Here is a 20,725-nt window from a genome sequence, read left to right on the forward strand (position 1 = left end):
AGTTCACCCAAAACGCTTTCCAAAGCTGTCTCCGGCACCATCACATTGAAAAATGCAAAAGAGTATCTAGAAAATGAGCCGAGTTACACACTACATCGGAATCACAGGCTTCGCAGTAAACACTATCGACAAACTAAAGCCTTTTTCCCTCTGCATATAATGCAAACGGATCTTTTAACTTTAGACACACTTCAACGGCGTCACAATGCCCCTTACAAATATATTCTAGTGGCAATCGGTATCTTTAGTCGCTATGCCTATGCCATTCCACTACGATCAAAGAGAGGTGTTGAAGTTGCACGGGCCATCGAAAGTATTCTAGAACATGATTCGTATAGAAAAATTCAATCGGATCATGGTAGTGAATATTTTAATTCACATTTTAAACGTGTTCTTATGAAAGATAATACGTTGCATTCTCATAGTCTCAGCCCGACAAAGGCTAATTTTGCCTAACGATTGTTAAGAAAGATCCTTATCTTAAATTAACTATATTGCACATTGAAAAATACATCGGCTTTAATACGTGATTTTAATAAAATATTTTTGATTTATAATAAGCGAACCCATTGATCTCTGTCCAACTCTACACCAACGGATGTTCACTAAAATGAAAATAAATTTGATACTTTTCTAAAGCAATACTCCAATGGTGAAAAAGAGAAAAAGAAGAAGAAATTAAATGTTGGTGATACTGTTCGAATTAATAGAACCACCAATATTTTTGAAAAAGGGAAGTATTTATGGAGCACCGAACTTTTTAAAGTGTCCAAAATCCTGGACACCAAACCCATAACTTATCGACTGCGAGACACCAAAGATGATGAGATTCTCGGCAGATTTTATGAATATGAACTGCAAAAAGTTAAAAACACTAGTGAAAGTTATCAAATTGAAAAGATATTAAAGAGTCGTACACGCCATGGCAAGAAACAGGTGCTTGTTCGCTGGCTAGGATACAACTCAGATTTTGATTCTTGGATCAGTGCTGAAGACATCAAATCTGACCTGGTAGGAAGCCTTGAATGTCTTTTACTATTTGTCTTATAAAATCTAAACTGGCCTTAAGTGAGCTTTTTATTATTTTTCTAATCTCTCCCCCACCGTAACCTACGCTAACGACAATACATAATAGTAACTTGTCAACTGTCTAAACTCAAATAACACTGACTACACTATACAGTATCGTAAATATTAAATAAAAATCAGACCCTATGATTGGCCGCCACCACCAGGTGATCAAGAACAAATTCAAAAAATCAATTGGTTGGATTATCCATATATTGAATTACACTATGAGGAACTCACCTGTATGAATTATTTATGTCGTTCTATTAATAAAAGAATTTCCGCTCGTAAAAAAGGAGATTTTCATTTCAATTATTCAAAGAAGGAGGGCAAGATCTACATTAGTTCACATATTGCCAGTGAAAAGGTTATTCTCAATGATAATTTAAAGGATGTTCTTGGCTTTAAGCTCAATATAATCAATGGTAGAAGTGCCGGAAACACTAATTTCATTTTTGCTGACTACCCACCTGCCTTCACCACAGATACTTGTATATTTCTCTTTGCCTCATTTGTGGAAACATCTCTGGTTGGTAACTCAAATGTTCCCCTCCTACGACTTCTTGAACGAAAAACTAATCAAGAACATATTCACCACTACAATATAAAGCATCTTCAGTATATTCCCGTAAACACTTCCTATTTTGAACTATTTCAGTTAAAACTAGGAACCAAATTGGACTATCTAATAACAATTCCAAAGTGGTTGTCTGTGATTACATGTCATTTTAGTCCCATCGTTCCACAAAAAGATGTCTAATAAAAAAGTAGTATTCACATTCTCTGATATTAACAGCCATGCTAATTATCTTGGTCCGAGACAACAGGGCAATGGACTGGACTATTACAAGGGCCGCTCGTCAATGTCTGGCTACGGTCTTGGCAGTTGGTTTGCTAAGCTGTTTCGCTCTTCACTACCATTGGCTAGAAAGTATATTGTACCAGCTGCAACAGATTTAGCATCTTCTACACTATAAGATTGGGGCTCTGGCAAGGATTTTAAAAAAAGTGCTACGAAAAATTTTAGGTCTAGTGCGCGAACCCTTGGCGAGAAATTAAAACAAAATGGTAAAGGTTTAAAAAGGTCAAGAAACAACGCATCACTCATCAGTCTCTACTCAGGACGGAAACGAAAGACATCCCTTTTGTCGAAGAAAAGAAGGAAAAAGCCGACACGTAGTGTAACCAGAAGCCCCAGGAAGAATAGAATTGTCAGATCGAAACTAGATTTCTTCTCCTAAACTGTCCTACCTACCGCATAAGGATTCTCAACCTTCAATCACCGCCTCATTGAATCTATTCAATGCCGAAAATTTTGATTTGAGTGTCAAACATTGATACTATGAACAATTTTATCCGCAGCAACCCCTCTTCGATAAAATCTGCTTTCAAATTTATTCTAATGAAGACTACTTTATGGACATGTCTTCAACATTTATAGATTTGCAAATGAAAGTCCGGAAATCCGATAATACAATGCCGATTCGGGCCGATGGAATATCCTATGAAAATTGTATATTACATAATTTATTTCGTCAAATTAGTGTCTACATCAATGGCACGCTGGTGAGCACAAGCAACAATCTCTCAAATTATACAAGCTATATGCAATTCATTATGATGACACACAAGTCATACAAGGAATTGAGAGGCACCTCAAATTGATATGAATATATGACTAATACTGATAGTACAGATGCGCTTAAAAATGCTACAACTAGTGGATTACATTTAGTTGGAAAAATATATCATGAAATATTCAATATACCCCAATGGTTACCGCCCAATGTTAAAGTGGATATAAAACTAACGCTTGCACCCTCCAATTTCATATTGAGAAAAACACTTGCTGGTAATCCCAATGTAAGTCTCTCCCTCACCTCGGCAATACTTCATGTACGCAAACAACAGGTTATGAGTTCTGTTGCTTTGGCCGTGGAAAAACTGAGAGCCAATGGTAAAAATATTAAACTACTTGTTCCTCATACAATCACCAATCCGTGTCATATTTAAATGGGGTAACACACCTTTACCGATTCATCCTATATTAATGTCTAAATTCCGTCGAAATTGGCTTTGGCATTTTTAAAGAGCGTCAGTGCAATAGGATCATGGACTGAATGTCCACATAAATTCGAGATGTTTGGACTTTCATCTCTTGTGTGCAAAGTAAACGGTATCCCACTCTACAATCTATCTTTTGATAAATCCTATAGAACATTGTACGAGCTGACCATGCAAACCCTAGATCAAGACTCTCAACTATTTGAAAATGGTACACCCGAAGAAATGCTTGCTAAAACACATGGTATCATTGTATTGAATTTGTCTGGCGCACAGGATATGAGTATAGTACGTACGGGGAGTGTGCGTTTAGAGTGTACATTTGCCGACCCATTGGCTGAGAGTATTGCACTGATCTCACTAAATCAATATGAAACCTATTGGGAAATCACTCCCGAAGGCAGTGTTCTACTAGACTTGACGCCCTGAACACCAGTCAAATAATCACTGTATTTAATATGGACCCCTACATGTCCCAGTACAAATCCTATTGTCTGCCCTCGGACTTTCTTGGAAAAATTCAACGTGTCAACAATACCTTGATTATTGTTAATAGCAGTCCGTCGACTGTGCTGACGGGTCACTGGCTGTGCATCTTTCAAACAATGAAGACGATTGAATTTTTTGATCCTCTTGGTCTACCCTATACATTCTACACACCTCACATCAGCAACTATATTGAGAGCAGTGGGAAAACTATTATTCAAAATCGGAAGAGGGTGCAGGATCTAACGGCTAAAAGCTGTGGCTTCCATGCACTACTATATTTTGTGTTCCGATGTCGTGGCTATACTTACAAGCAGTTTCTCCACATTTATAGTGACAATCCACGTCTGAATGACTTTCTAGTGGAAAATATCCTCTCAGACCTATATAGTATTGATTTCAGTGCCCTAAGAGTAAAGTGCTTAAAAAATTTATGTGAATTTGTTTATTAATAAAATGTGTATATATATATACAACAATGTCTTTCAATTTACACTTTAGATTTCTTTATCTTCGATGTATAGGCAACTATCGTGAACCACTAATGCTGGTAAATCATTTGGATTCACTGTATATTGATCTTGATTGACTGCAAAGTCAGGGTCACATTTTCTACAGTACAATGTAACTTCACTCTTGTCATATCTCTTTGTAAAGTCAATGATGATATTTGCACTCATATTATGAAATTCATGAGTTTCAATCTGTCTATTTGATGCAATATCACATACAGTATTTTCAAATAGTGAATCACATTCCTTCACAGCCAAATAAAAATTACTTGTTTTATAGTCATAGTAGGTAGTGTCGTCACAGCGATGACGTGGAAACCAAATTGTATTGATACCCCAGCCGTTTAATCGTATACCCGATTCCTCTTCGCAGAATGAATTTAAATCCGCGATGATATCAATCTCGTAGAAATAAACTGAAAACACGTGTAGGATTCATTCCAATCATAGCGGGGTAAGTATTCTCCCACTGATTACATTTATCATAGTGACAATTGAAGCACAGGTGCCCTCTAGGATGAGAGTCACACACCTCAAGACATGAATTACATCCTTTAATTTGTACTGCATAGCCTCTATGTAATTTACAAGGATTACAGAATTTACACTTTTCACTATAGTCATCAATAATTGTACAATTCTCACATTGATTCCAACTGCCAAGAGTGTACATGCACAATGGGCGTATATAGAACATTTTTCGGTTTGCGATGTCAACTCACTCACAGCTAAAATGAAACTGATCCTCTTCGCTCGTTAAATTCAACGAGAGGGAAGTGGTTAGGGAGAGGAGTAACTCTGTGATGTTACCCCTTTCGAATGAGGGGGAAACCATCTAAATTGAATCCATTGGCAATGTTTTCAAAAGTATATCCACAATATGATTCTGCTTTGTTTCAATTAATATATCAATAAATTGAGTATAAGCATTTGAATCACATTTTAAAAGCTTCATACAATAGTCCAATGGAGGAGAATCACTCCTCATTATATTGTCAAGTGTTCCCCGACAAGAGAATATCCTACGTTTAAGAGATAAATCGAGAAAATCATCATCCAAAATCAAATGTTTTTCCACAAACACTAGATTTGATCTAATTCTCTCTTTCTCGAATTTTTTCATTTTTCAGTCCTTTCACTCTGACTGCTGACTCTAGACTGACCCTGACTCGTTAGGATACACGTGATCCTGTTTCCCGTTATCGGATCAATAAAATTCCCAATCGATTACGCAATCAAGTTCTCGGAAATCCACTACCCCCTCGAGTCCTAGATCAATAACATTGTTCCCGTTAGAATTCAATGCGCATGTGCAACCTTCGTCCCCGAGTTATTACACATAGAAACATCAAATAAATCGACCTTGGAAAAAGAGGTCATTGACCCCATTACGTAATCATTCTCCCTAGGGAGGCTATGCCCATATTAGGACCATAAACCACGTGGTAATCGTGGGAGTTTAAAAAAAAAGTGTCCGGATCGGGATTCGAAGGGGTATTGTAATCGTGGGACTCAATAAGGCCATTCTACTAAAGTGGCAGAGGAGGGGTCTAGTTGTCCTTCATTTTTTTAGTTACTTAAAAAAGGCACTAGAACTTTAAAGAACGTTTTTATTAGTAATGAATACACGTAACTTAAGAATTAACTTACGTAACGAACTTCAATATTCGTATATTTTTATTACGTATACTAGGGGGTTCACCCCCTAGTCAATACCTCGCTCTTCACGCTAAAGTTCAAAGTTTGTTCCAATTCTTAAGGAATGACCCATTAATCACAAAGGCCGTTTAGTTGGAATAAATAGCTCTTATTAAAGTAGTAAAAAAAGTTTAGTGTAAAGAGCGAGGCATTGACTAGGGGGCAAAACCCCTCATATATGTAATAATTTCTGTTCGTTTTAAGTTTTGATGTTGCTCCTTACTTTCAGTTGAAAAAAAAATTGTTTTTTCATTTAATTTCTGATAGTTTATTAAATAATGCTGGGAAATCCGGCGCTTCCTTCATAGCAATGTCCCTTCCCCCATGAAAACTTCCTCCTTGGAAAGGTCATCCCACATAACCCCCCCCCCACTACTAGCAGAAAAAATCTCCCCTGAACTCGTCAGTATACTTAGATAATTTCTTAAGCCACATTGGCCTGCCATAACATAAAGAATAAAAAACCATCAAAAATGGGGTTTTTAAAGGCCAAGCGAAAAAAGTGAAAAAAAAAACATAAAGAGAATGTTTCATTTTTAATGATTCTAACACATATGAACAATTAGCTACCGATCCCAAAGAAAAATTTGTCCAGGAAGTCCAAAAAGAGCTGTCTTATCTAAAAGGAAAGGTGAAATTACAGATGAATTGTACAAAAGGTTTTGCCCACGCGGGTGCACGTTCCCTCGTTTTTATGGTCTTCCTAAAACTCATAAGCCCGGTAATCTACTTCGACCCATTGTTTCTTCTTTTAATTCTCCTAAAGCAAAAATAGTAAAATTCTTATCAGTTGTATGTCGCCCAGTAATTCAGGCTCAAAAATCCTATATTAAAAATTCCGCTGATTTTGTTTCCAAGGTAAAGCAAGTTTCGGTTAAACCAAATACAAGAATTGGCAGTTTTGATGCTGATTCAATGTATACCAATTGTGATCCTCAAAAGACCAAACTGATTTTGGAGCATAAACTCAGTTCCAACCCATTTATATCAGAAAAATTTACTCTTTCGAATCAGAGACTTCTTTCACTTACAGCCCTTTGTAACAGAACTTCTTTTTACTTCCATTATAGAAGCATTTTTTAGAGACAGGAATATGGGCTTCCAATGGGTGCTCCCTTTTCACCAATAGAGGCTGATATGTTGATGGAAGACCTTGAAGAAAGGACTAGCGTCTTCCTTTCTTAGATATCCTGGTGCACCGAAATGATACATATTTCGAGTTTGGGGTCTATAGAAAACCCACACATAGTGACCGTTACTTAAATTATTCCTCTTATCATTCTCCTGATGTGAAAAGAGGAGTGGCTACTTCTCTAGTTGACAGAGCATAGCAAGTTTGTTCAACAGGTTTCCGGAATTCAGAGCTCGACCATCTTAAAGATATTTATTTGGGAATGGTTATCCAATTAGTTTAATAAATTCTGTAATTGCAAAACGAATTAAAAGGTTATCAGATAGTGACACGTTAAACGCGAGTCAAAGGGAAAATTCAGTTTATCTACGTTAAAGGGGTTTCAGACCACATTTCAAAAATCTAAGAAAAAATTACATTTACAGTTATCAGAAAGTGTTGTACCTCTGACCGGCATGTACCTTTGACCACCTTGTTTTGTGGTGCCATCTTACATAATTTTTGGCAGTTAAATGTTCTGTTACATACAATAGCCCCTAAGAGTGCTGCTATACATGTTATAAAGATCAGCACATGCTTGCAGATTTTTCTAGAAATTTTAATTCGTTTTTATCTCTAAAAGTAGGTATTTTCATATACTGATTTCTTTATCTTACAATTTTTAATATTAATATTGGTTTACTTTCCACTGTTTTATGTTGCAGTTATATCTTTGGAGTAAATAATCAGTATAGTATTTCAATCTTAAATTCAAAATCTGTACCTGAATGAATTCATTTAATAAATAATGGCTGTGCGTTGTACCTTTCACCGCAATAAAAAGTGTACCTTTGACTTGTCAATGGTACAACATGTTATTACATGATGGAAAAACGCATTAGTAAGTAAAAAAAAAACTGTCAATTATTTAGCACCATTTAGACGACTAATATTTAGAATACATCTCTTTTCTCCTTTTATTTTGTCTGAGCAGCCTAGATGACCTTGAAACAAATTGGCAAGGATATTTAGCTGAGATTCAAGAAATCACTCAGAAAAAAAGGTCCAAGGGGTTTTTGCGCCATAAACGTTGATATAGCGGTGATACCAACTTCTTTAGATTTGTATGGACTGATAAAAAGGAGTCTCACATTGATCAATTTGATCATTGATCAATGTGATCATTGATCAATGTGATCATTGATCAAGATATTCTATTGAAACTTCCACTTCCAGTGAAAATCTGTGGGACTGCTTGTCAAATGGAACATCTGCGATTTGAAACTGATTTGTCAGTATTTAACTTAGAATAGCTGATATTTACAAAGGAACAAGTATAAAATGTGTTCATGTTGGTTTTTTTACTTATTTATGAAAGTAGTCAAAGTTACAACAAAGAGTGGTCAAAGGCACATCACCTATGTAGTACCACTGACCAGTTCACGCATATTTTTGTGATCTTAATTTGCTCTAAAATTGATGCAACATATGCTCCAGAGATTAAATGTGTGTCTTAAGAACTAAAGTTTGTCATGAATCTAGTAAAGCCTTTTTTTTTCAAAAAATGGTCAAAGGTACAACATTCTCTCCCTATAGACCCAGCAAAATTATCAGTTCCCAAATTTATCAAGGTAAAGACCCTATCCTGATAGGTGAAAACTCCGGTGTCTACAGAATTCCTTGCTCGTGTGGTCTTTGGTACATCGGAAGAACCGATCAACGACATATGGATAGATTAACTCAGCACTCTACCTCAATTAATAACACCCTTAAAAAGCGGAAAAACCAGATAATTTTGATTCTGCCCTTGCAAAGCATATTTTTGATTATCCAGACTATACTATTCTATTTAACCAAGCTAGCCTAGTTTCGCATGACAAAGGTATTGTCCAGCACTACAGAGAAGCTGTTAAAATTTATAAATACCAAAATTTAGGTCTAGTTTGAACAGAGATTCAGGTGATTTAAGAATAAATGAGTCGTGTTTCAGTTTTCTCAAAATAGAAGCCGATAATTTAGTAGTCCCTGATATAACCTTGTACCACCTTCCCAATCACATAATCAAACACGCCAACAACCCCTTAGGCCTCAAATGATGTCTGTAAGGAATGCAATTATTAAAATCAGAGATCAGTTGACGTAGTTCTCCAGTTCATTTATTTGCTGGTTCGTTTTGTGTTGAGTGAATGAATGTTTTCTTTTATTTCTCAGTTGTTCGCTAGTATCCGTCGATGGCAGTTCATATTTTTTTGAATTTTTTCGCGGATATTGGTGAATGAATTACTTTTATGGTTGTTAGGTATTTGGTTTTAATTCTTATAATTTTTGGCTTTTATTGAACTTTTTTCGTCTTCTAATTTTTTTTTTCATTTATTTTTTGTTTTTTTCACATTGACTTTCTGCGTTTGTTTGTTGTTTTTTTCTTCGACACTTTCTTTGAATATATTTTTGTTTGGCGCTGAAGAAGAGAGGCGTTTGTCCTCTCGAAATTTTTGCTTTGTGTCTTTTTTAGTATTTTCGTTTGGCCTTTAAAAACCCCATTTTTGATCGTTTTCTTTATTTATGTCAGTATACTTCCCAATAACCAATACTATATGTAAACATTGGGCAAAGTTCAAAACTTGTAGCCCTTTCCCCGGAGACTATAAGGATTAGACCATCCTCAAATATATAGTAATTATGTTTTTCGACCATGCTGAACAAAACGGCTATCTCAAATTTTGATTGGGTGACTTTGGGAAAAAATTGGCGCGGGAGAGGGCCTAGTTGCCCTCCATTTTTAGTGACTTAAAAAGGGCACAATAACTTTTATTTACCATTCGGGGGAGCCCTCCTGTGATATTCTAGGACCTAATGGAAAATACGATTTTCCCTTAAAAAAAAAAAACAAAAAAAAAAAAACAAAAAAATACGCATCGTGATCTTTCTTCTGGCAAAAAATACAAAATTCCACTTTTTGCATATAGGAGCTTGAAACCTTTACAGTAGGGTTCTATGATACGCCAAATCTGATTGTTTGATTTTCATTAAAGTTCTATGACTTTTAGTGGGTTTCCTCGTTTTTTCGAAAATAAGGCAAATTTTATCAAGCACATAACTTGATGGGCAAAACTAAACTTGATGAAGCTTATATATTTGAAATCAGCAAAACATCTGATACTTTTAATGTATCTATTGGTATCAAAATTCCATTTTTTAGAGTTTCGGTAACTTTTGGGCCGGGTCGCTCCTTACTTGCAGTTCATAACTACGAACAATTTGAAACAGGAGTGAAAGGCCAGAGGATACTAAAAAGGTTTAACTATGCTTGAGAATTCATTCGGGTATTGTAATTTAGATACTTTCAAATGTTGAATTAGGTCTTCTTTCGGGAAGTTTTTCTTTTCAATTTTTTCTTTAGTTAGTTTTCCCGCTCTCGGACGCGCCATCCGGGGTGCTTGCCCCCTTGTGACCCTTAGATCCGACTTTGATCCTATGTGTGATTGCATGCTGAAAAAAATGAAAAAAAACATTAGATATAAATAAACATTCTCTTTAATTTTTAGGCATTATATTGGTGAGACATTTGCTAGGAAGACTGGTTTGTTGGAGGTGGCTGAACTGAATGACATAGTCGTTCTTTTCCCGCAAATTTCTCCTCAAACGCTTCTAGGGAACCCACAGGGATGCTGGGATTGGTGGAGCTATACAACAAATCTTTATCGTAAGTGACTTTTTTACTACTTGTCCAGACTAAATCACCATGGTTAGTGCAGAATTACAGCCAAACTTGATCTAAGGGCAAAGAGTATTTTACTGAAGCAAATTACCGTGCTTGCTTAAAATTAATGAATAAATAATTTCTTGGAAGTAGGGAACACCGTTAGAACTTGAAGCGATGAGGAATTACTCCATATTAGACGGAAGCTAACCCCCTGCTTGTCCACATACTGTTTACGCTAAAACTTTATCTGTGCTTTATTGAAAACATCTGTAAGTGTATGAAATGAAGTCAGCGGTTACTAATAGATTGTCATTGCCTTCCAAAACATTGGAACGAAAAGTTATAATGTTTTAAGCATATTCATATTAATAAGCTCTTTCATTCTTGAGTCATTCCAAAAAATACTTCTTATCCTACTCCAGCCACCCATGGGTTTATCTTGAAGTATTTGGGGAAAAAGCTTAAAGTCATTGCTTCGCCTCTCACCTTTATGTAATTAAAACACAAAAACAAGTTTTTCTTTTTTGCAAATGAAAGCAAAGAATGCAAAGAATGATATTAAAAGTTAGAATAAACAGAAGTTATTGTGATTATGAGTGGGGTTTGCTCTCCTCAACCCCATTCTATTTTGCTAAAGTTTTATAATACTTTACGGAAAACTTTTCTGAGTGCAAGAGATGTAGTTGAAGGGTAAATGTAAAGATTGTACTTACCAATCGCCATTTAAAACATACACTTAAAAAAGTACTTAATGAAGGAAATCTGCATCTTAGAGCTTTGCATTGTCGAGGCGTTGTAAAAATGCCCTTTATCCAATTTCAATTGACCTTGTGTTGGAACAGCCGTTCTTAAAGTTTTGGGAGTAAAAATTAGAGCTTTATAGTTAAAAGATTCCCGGGGGCATATAAGGTTTGTATAGAGGGGGTATTTCTTAGACTTTAGAGGAGGTTCATTTGATTGGAAACTGAAATTTCTAGCTCCCTTTTAAGAGTCAATAGTCTCAGAAGAGCAATTAGCCCCCTCCCCCGACGCCCTCTTTTTCCCAAACGCATCTGATATAAACTTTGAGGTAGCCATTTTGTTCAAAATAGTACAAAGAGCATATAACATTGCCTCCAGGGTAGACAAAACAACCAAGAGCCCAAGGACAAGGGTTGTAAGTTATGCCCCGGGGTATATAAGGTTTTACAGGACAGATGGTCGTATAAACTTCGGATGGGACTCATTTGATTGGAATGGAAGTTCTAGTAGTCTTTTTCAGAGTCAAAAGTGATTCAAGGGCAACCAGCCTCCACAACTCCCATCATTTTTCAAAAACATATCAAGTCAAAATTTTAAGAGAGCTATTTTGTTCAACATTGTTGAAGGTCCAGTAATTATGCCTTTGGGGTTGTAAAAAGCCCCCCCCCCCCCTACAGTCCTCAGGGCAAGGGTTGAGGGATTTTGTCCATTGTTTACATACAGTATATGTTATTGAGGAAGGTGGGCATGTTTAAAATGTTTAAATGACGCATGTGTAAATGATGAAGGGCAATCAAATAAGCCTTTCAGAGAATGTTGAGGGGAGTGTTGAACTAAATCAACACATGTTATGTGCATACTGGTTGTCAAAAGGGATTAACTCAGGAATGAGTGAGTATATTAATTTGGAAGTTTCAGGAAATTATAGGGGAGATGATCAATTGCCCAAAATAGGCAATATTTGCACGCTACTACTACTACTAAGGGTATCACTACTATTACTGTTACTTTGCTGCTACCGCAGTAGTAAGGAATCAATAGATATCAATCCTACGCCTGAGGCATGAAAATACAGTGCAGTTTCACCGGTACATAGGCTTACCACGGTCATACATCTATTAACACGACTGGTATATGCCTTAGCAGACAGTTTTTGGTGAGCCAACACCCATTTTCTGGACCAATCAGAGAGAGGGGATACAAAGGGTACTCCATACACGGTAACTTGATTAGTAATTGGATTCAAATATAAGGAGTGATTTACATTGTGGTTCATATTAGTGAGAGAATTGAACTTAGAGCGAGCAGTTTATTTGAGACAAAATTAGTAAAGAAAAGGAGTGGTATATTTACACTGTTGGAGCTTGATGGTGGAGCAGCTAGCAGCAATGATACAAGGGCGAGAGTACCAAATGTGGAAGTGAAAATAACACAAGGATGTAGACTATGCCTTGAATGGGACGATATGTATGCTAGATATGTGATATCATTAAGCAGATTTAAATTCGAGGAGCAATTATGCTTTGCTGCGAAACTGAACATTTTGCATATAAATAAACTTCAAGCTGCATTAGATACACTTGTGAAATATATCGAGGAGAATAAGTTGAATCAGTAATTATTATTCTTGTAATTATATTCAATAAAATTGTTTCTAAATCGAAGATATTTTTCTATAGTAGGTTAGCGTATATTTTTAAAGTAGAAAAAGAATCCTGGTTAGTCTGAAGTTGGCTGTGAGAGTGTTAGGACTAAAAAATTGATAGATTTGAGAAAGAGAAAATCATGGGGGATATTTTGTTTATGGAAAAACATTGGATTCTAGATGATGATTTTCTGGAGTTATCAGTTCAAAGGAAGATATTTTCTCGAGGAATGCTTGTTGATATAATGAAAACTGATTCTCCGCCATTAGAATATTGCACGAAGCTTTTACCTCGCGGTCCAAAGGCATTTAAACAATTTATTGACATATTAATGACGACAAGGCAAAATGATATAGTGGATTTGCTTTTAAACACGCATTAGCTTTGAAATTTAGGACTTTGTTCACGAGAAGGATGTTGTTCAAGGAGGATTTACTCCTCTCTCTCTCTATCCCACTCAATTTGTTGATCATAGGTCAGGTTCATTTTGGCGGTGAGAGTATCAACACATGAAAAAATGTTCCATTCATGTCCACTATGCATGTATACACTGGGCAGCTGGTCATCATGTGAGAATTGTACAATGATTGATGAGTACGATGAAAAGTGCAGATTATACCACCCGTGTAAATTGCATAGAGGATATGCTGTACAAATTAAAGGTTGTAATTCCTGTCTTGAAGGGGCGTGTGACTCTCATCCTAGAGGACACCTATGCTCTAATTGCCACTATGATAAATGTAATCAGTGGATGAATACATATCCTGGCATGATTGGAAAGAATCCTAAACGGAATTTTAGTTTTTTGCTAAGAGATTGGTATCGTCGTGACTTTAGATTATTTTGGGAGGAGGAGCCAGGTCTAAGATTCAACTGTTGGAACAACAAAAGAATTTGGTTTCTACGTCATCATTGTGACGACAACGGCAACAATGATTATAAGTCCACTGATGTTTACTTGGCTGTGACGGAATGTGATTCACCACTCGAGGACAATGTATGTGACATTGCTTCAAATAAGCGAATTGAAACATGCAAATTTTACAAAATGAATGAGAATAGTATCATTGACTAAACAAAGAAATATGATAAGAGTGAAGTTACATTATACTGTAGAAAATGTGACCATGACATTGCAGCACATCAGGATCAGTATACTGTGAACTCAGATAATGTACCTGCATTAGTTGTTCTCGACAAATACCTATACGTAGTAGAAGATGAAATCTAAAGAGTAGAAAAGTCGTTTTTATCATGTATATGCACTGTTTTTTATTAATAAATAATTTTACGTACATTTTTAGAACATTTTATTTGAGGGCACTAAAATCAATAATAAACACGCTTGAAAGTATATTTTCCACTAGGATGTCGTTCAATCGAGGAAAGTCAACGTAAACGATGAGAAACTGATTGTAGGTATAGCCACGAAATCTGAATGTGAAAACGAGTAGTGCATGAAAGTCACATGTCTTAGTCGTTAAATCCTGTACTCTCCTCTTAATTTGAACAATAATTTTCCCGCTGCTCTCAATAAAATTGTTGATGTGTGGAGTATAGAATTTATATGATAGGTCAGGAGGATCAAAAAATTCAATATTTTTCGCTGTTTGACAGAAGCAAAGCCTATGGCCTGTCTTCAAAGTCGATAGACTGCTATTAACAATGATTAGGGTGTTGTTAACACTTGGAATTTTTTCAATGAAGTCCGATGGTATGCAATAGGGCTTGTACTGAGACATGTATAAATCCATATTAAATACGCTGATTATTTGGTTTGTGTTCATGGTGCTAGGTCTAGTAGAACACTGCCGTCGGGTGTGATTTCCCAATAGGTTTCAAATTGACTCAATGATATTAGCGTGATACTCTCAGTCAAGGCATTGGCAAATGTGCACTCTAAACGCACATTCCCCGTCCGTACTATGCTTATATGCTGGGTACCAGACAGGTCCAAAACAATTACACCATGTTTTTTTTTAAAACATTGAATCGGTTATTCCATCTTCAAATAGTTGTGAATCATGATCTAGGGATTGCATGGTCAACTCATACAGAGTCCTAAAGGATATTTTATCAAATCATAAAGTGTAAAGTGGGATTCCATTCACCTTGCACACAAGGCTAGAGAGGCCAAAAAATTAAAATCATGGGGGGATGCAGTCCAGGATCCAACGGCACTAGCACTCTTCATAAAAGCCAACGCAAGTTTTGATGGGATTTCTCCATTGATAAATGATGAATCGATATAACTGCGAGAGCCAAAGGCCATGTGACGTTGATTGGTGATCGTATGGGGGACAAAAAGTTTAATGTTGTTACCATTGGCTCTTATTTTTTTCTACTGGCAATGCAACAGAGCTCATAACCTGTTGTTTTCAAACGTGAAGAATTGCCGAAGTGATAATGACATTTGCATCAGGTGCTGCAGTAAGTGTTTTTCTCAAAATGAAATTCGATGGGGCTAGTTGTAACGTTATGTCAATCTTGATATTGGGGGTTAACCATTGGGATATATTGAATATCTCATGATTTAATTTTCCAACTAAATGATACTCCTGGGTCATGCAGCCGTTAACTCACCGTCAGTATCAATACCTGATCGATATTCATAGCCCAATGACTGTCCTCTCAACTCGTTATATGCCTTTGGGGTCATCACCATAAATGGTATGTAGCTTGCATAGCTGCATAAATTATTGTTAGTGCTCATCAATGTTTCAATAACAAATTCTTTAATTTGTTTGAACAAGTTGTGTAGGATACAGTTTTCATAGGAGAGGCCATTGACAACAACAGTGGGAGTCGTATTGTCTGACTTTTTCCTCACCGCAACATTTAAATCAATGAATGTTGATGATAAATCAATGAAATAGTCTTCATTGGAAAATATGTGAAACTGTATATTTTCCGAGAGGGGTTGTTGAGGGTGAAATTGTTCATAGTAGCTATACTTGACACTAACATCAACATTTTCAGCATTGAATAGATTCAATGAGAAGCTGATTGACGGATGCAATTCTTTGTGGGGGGAGATAGGTCATCTTAAGAGAAGAAATCCTTCTTTGATCTAACAATCTTTTTCCTCTCCTTATTGACCCTCTTCTTCGTTTTATTCCTAAAAGTCGTTGATGATGTCCTTTGCTTCCCGCCTGGCTAGAGACTAATGAGTGAATGATGATCACGCACCGTTTTTAATCCCCTCCCATTTTTCTGAAATTTTAATCGCTCGCCAACGGCTCTTGCTGAAGATCTAATATTTTCTTTAACACTCTCGTTAAAATTTTTACCTGATCCCCAGTCCTGTAGTGTTGATGCAGCAAAAACTGATGCAGCAGGTACAAGATATTTTCTGGCAAGGGGTAGTGCAGAACGAAGCAGCCTAGACCATAGCCAGACATTGTAGTACGCCCCTTGTAATAGTCCAATCCATGTCTTATTTGACGTGGACTCAGAGCACTAACATAGCAGTTTATATCAGGACAGATAAATAGTATTCTTCTATTGTTCATCCTGGGCAGTGACGATGGGTCGAAAATGACATGTAATCACAACCAAACCTTTTGATTCTGCTAGAGGATCACCTAATTCAGTTGTTAGTGTTAACTTACAGAGTTCCAGAGATAAAGTGTTTACGGGCACATACTGAAGATGCTTTATATTGTAGTGATGAATATGATCTTGATTGGTTTTCCGTTCAAGAACTCGTAGGAGAGGGACATTTGAATTACCAGTTCTCGACGATTCAACAAATGAGGCATAGAGAAATATACAAGTGTCCGAGGAGGAGGCTGGTGAATACTCAGTAAAAATAGAATTAGTGCTTCCGGCACTTTTAACATTGATTATATTGAGTTTAAAGCCATGAACATCGTTTAGATTATCATTGAGAATGACCTTTTAATTGGAAACGGGTGAGCTAACGTAGATCTTCTCCTCTTCCTTTGAATAGTTGAAATGAAAGGCTCCTTTTTTAAGAGCGGAAACTCTTTTATTGATAGAACGACATAAATCATTCATACAGGTGAGTTCCTCGTATGGTAATTCAACATAGGGATAATCCAATCAATTGATCTTTTGAATTTGTTGTTAATCATCTGTGGGTGGAGGCCAATCATAGGGTATAATTTTTATATCATATTTGCGATCCTTTCTCAGAATATCATAAGTATTTTTGAGAATACAGTTGACAAGAGCCACTTCATACGCACCGTCGAAATTGATGGCGGGGGAGAGTTTCGTCCAAAAATCACTTGTCTTAGTCATTTTAGAGACGATCGGAGACGTTGGACATAAATGCTACATAAAAATCATTGGGCATTGTCAATATCTTCAACACTGATCCAAGAATCAAAATCAGAGTTGTATCCTAACCACCGAACAAGTAACTGTTTCTTAACCTTACGAGTACGATTCTTTAATATCTTTTAAATTTATAGATTTCACTATTATTTTTAACTTTTTGTAGTTCATAGTCATAAAAGCCGCCAAGAATCTCTTCATCTTTGGTATCTCGCAGACGATAAGTTATGGGTTTGGTGTCTAGGATTTTCGCCACTTTAAAAAGTTCAGTGGACCACAAGTAATTACCCTTTTCAAAAAAATTACCCTTTTCCAATAGTTGTTCTATTAATTCGAACCGTATCACCAAAATTGAATTTTTCCTTCACAATCGTTTCATTGGAATATTGTTTAAGAAAAGTATCAAATGTATCATGATCAGATTGATAAACTTTCGTTGGGGATGAGTTATCTAAATCATGAATAAAAGCAGGTGTATTATTCAATGTACAATACCTTGAAATTAAAAGTCGAATAGTTCTTATCAGTCGTTCGGCCAATGCAGCCTTTATAGGACTATGACTATGATAGAGCATTGTATTATATTTCATTAGTACTTTTTCGACATGGGGATTAAAAAATTCACTAGCGCAATCCGTTTGAATTTTTTTAAATGAATCTTGTTCTAGAATACTTTCTATAGCTTGAGCAACTTCAACACCTCTCTTTGACCGCAATGGAATGACGTATGCACAGCGACTAAAAACACTGATTGCATGTAGATTGTCCTTGTACGGTGTGTTGTGACGAATTGAATCTCATCTAGAGTTAAGAGATCTGCTTACATTATATGTAGGGGAAAAGGCGTTAATCTATCGATAATGATTAGACCGAAGTCTATGATTTCTATGTAGAGTGTAATTTGTTTCATTTTTTAGATGGGCTTGTACGCTTTTAGTGTGATCATAGGTGATTCTGAGAGGAATGGTGGGGGATCTTAAACTACCCACTTTACCAATATGTTTATACGCACGTTTTAGAACTTCCATCATTTTCAACGTTAGAACGTAGTGTAATGTCCACTAACCTTTTGTATACTACTGGATGATGGTGGTGGTAACGTTGACTAGTTACGTCTTCTCTTTTGTCTAGCTATCATCGGTGTGCTCATCCTCCTATTTGTCAAATCAATGTTTCCAATAGGTGTGCTAGTATTTTCCAAGATTGATTTAAAATCTTGTTCCTCTTCTTGTTCATGTTTTAATGATGAGGAAGGAGTATGTTCATTTATTTTTTTTAGAATTTGCCTATTGCTAATAAGGCTTTTGGGGAAGTTTAATGTATTTAGAAAGTTGTATAGATGACTGTCAAATGATAAAAGTCCTTTACGATTTGTAACCATATCATAGATTAAATCAAGTAGATTATAGCTCTTGCTCTGAATTATAATCCCTTCCCCATTGCTATCAACTTGAATATGATCTTGACCACTTTCCATGAGATATGTTATGAGTCGTTTACTTTTTTCACGGTATGAGTGCGGAATTAGATTTAGAATGCTCGATACTATTGAACGCAATTCCCCCTTTTTAATTGTGTTCCTGCGATAGCAGAAGAATCCTGTGGAGATGGTTCTTTTTTGTGATCAATGACATCGGCTCTCGCACGATAGGGCTTATGTTTGTCCACTCGGCGAAGTGCATCTTGAAGTAAAAGTAGTTTTTTTATCATCCTCAATATTCTTGTTGTCAATGAATTTACTCAGATTGTCCTCAAAGTGTTCCACGGGGGAAAGAGCGAATTCTATTTGGGTCAATTAATAGGGTTTAGCCATCTAGAGAAAATTGTTTACATGTCCTGCAATTATTGACAGTAAAAGTGAAGAAAGCTACTACCCACTTGAAGTAGATGTTTCCTTTTAAAATTTTTCCTTTATTTTAACAAGCCAAGTCAAGTACAATAGAACGATGTTACTTTGCCTGTTGCTTAACTACTTCTGGCAGTTGAACATTGCCCTCGGTTAAATTTAAACAAAATTCCGATATTAGATTAATGAAATCATTGTCAATACCATGTTTGAGTATGGCTTTCCTGGGTGGGGGTTTTAAAGTGGTTAGAACGGAAAATAAATTTCTGTTTTCATGTGGTTTCTTCACTGTCATGATGGCAACTAATGGCCTATTTTACTGTTGACGGTAAGATATACTGTAATTTCATTATCAAAAATATCTGTGACTAAGCATAGATCCTCGAGTGTATTTTGATTATGATCCAATAGGACGTAACCGTAGGGTTCACTAGTTGCTTTATTTTGCCCTGAGAGTAGAAATTTAGGTGCGCCTGGGTAGAGTTGTTTATTGAGGGTTTTTAGCGAGCTAGAATCACGAAAAACTCTGTAGATGATATAGCAGGTGTAGTTCAAAGCAAGTGTTCGCATACATTTGCTCTGATGAAAGAGAGTGTGTATAACTAGAGTAACGGAAATCTGCTCATGATGAGAGCGAACGGTAAACAACTGTAGCATTTCCTGGGACCATTGTTCAGTGGATACAGCTATATTGTCAATAATCAGCGAAGAGTTTGGTTCAATAATGTTGAAAACTTCAAGCCCCTGTATGAATTGTATCTGCACCAACCCCGATATAGCAATTGCTTTTATTTTATCGTATGACTCCTGTCAAATATTGTAACACTAGTAGATTAGTTTCGGCTTTTCCATAAACATTTTATCGCAATTTTTAATTATTTTAGTTAAGAGTGTCGTTTTGCCTGACATTGATGGACCACACAGAAACGATCCGAATGGTGTTTTAAATTGATACATATTCCTGTTCACTTCAACAGTTCACCTACAACTAACTGTAAACTATAGATGTCTAATGACTAAATAATTTCCCTATTACTACTCCGTTCAAGAAGAAGAAAAACAATAAAGAATCATATTTTCTTTTATTATTACCATAAAAGTTTAAGCACTTTACAAATAATACATTACAGAATAAAGGCTCTTTAAACAAGAAAAATACACCTTTTTTTATAAGAAAAAAACATAAACGTATATTAGAAATAGGCACTAGGAAAATACACTTAAAATAAAATCACACACACACTTTCTATTTAATAAGTACACTTCTTTTTTTAATTATTTATAATAAATAAATTCCAACATTTATTAAAAATACACTTAAAATAATATCACATTTTTTATTTACAACATTTTTAATTTGAAATGAGGTCCCCCCTCCACCACCACCACCGGGAGGTGGCCACTGCGGTGGCCGGGAAGCGCGGCAGGGGCCCTTTGGGAGGGCCGGGAACATTAAATAACTATGTACATTGTAAATTATGAAGAAGTATCTGCTCTGCGTTGCACCTATATTGAAAATTCATTAATTTTGATAGGAAGAAAAAAAAA

At 36.1% G+C, this 20,725-nt stretch overlaps 1 protein-coding gene across 2 annotated transcripts in view; it reads left to right on the plus strand.

The window, feature by feature from the left end:
* LOC148951983 (uncharacterized) overlaps nt 1–20,725 on the plus strand; it is a 583,729-nt gene that overhangs the window by 153,245 nt on the left and 409,759 nt on the right. For both annotated transcript variants that reach the window (XM_089089456.1, XM_089089457.1), the window contains exon 7: nt 10,485–10,642. In XM_089089456.1, coding sequence (XP_088945582.1) covers nt 10,485–10,642 — 158 coding nt within the window. The remainder of the gene's footprint in view (nt 1–10,484; nt 10,643–20,725) is intronic.

The sequence above is a fragment of the Artemia sp. Qi Xiang Cuo genome, chromosome 5 (assembly GCF_049724085.1).
Source record: "Artemia sp. Qi Xiang Cuo chromosome 5, ASM4972408v1, whole genome shotgun sequence".
NCBI classification, from domain to species: domain Eukaryota; kingdom Metazoa; phylum Arthropoda; class Branchiopoda; order Anostraca; family Artemiidae; genus Artemia; species Artemia sp. Qi Xiang Cuo.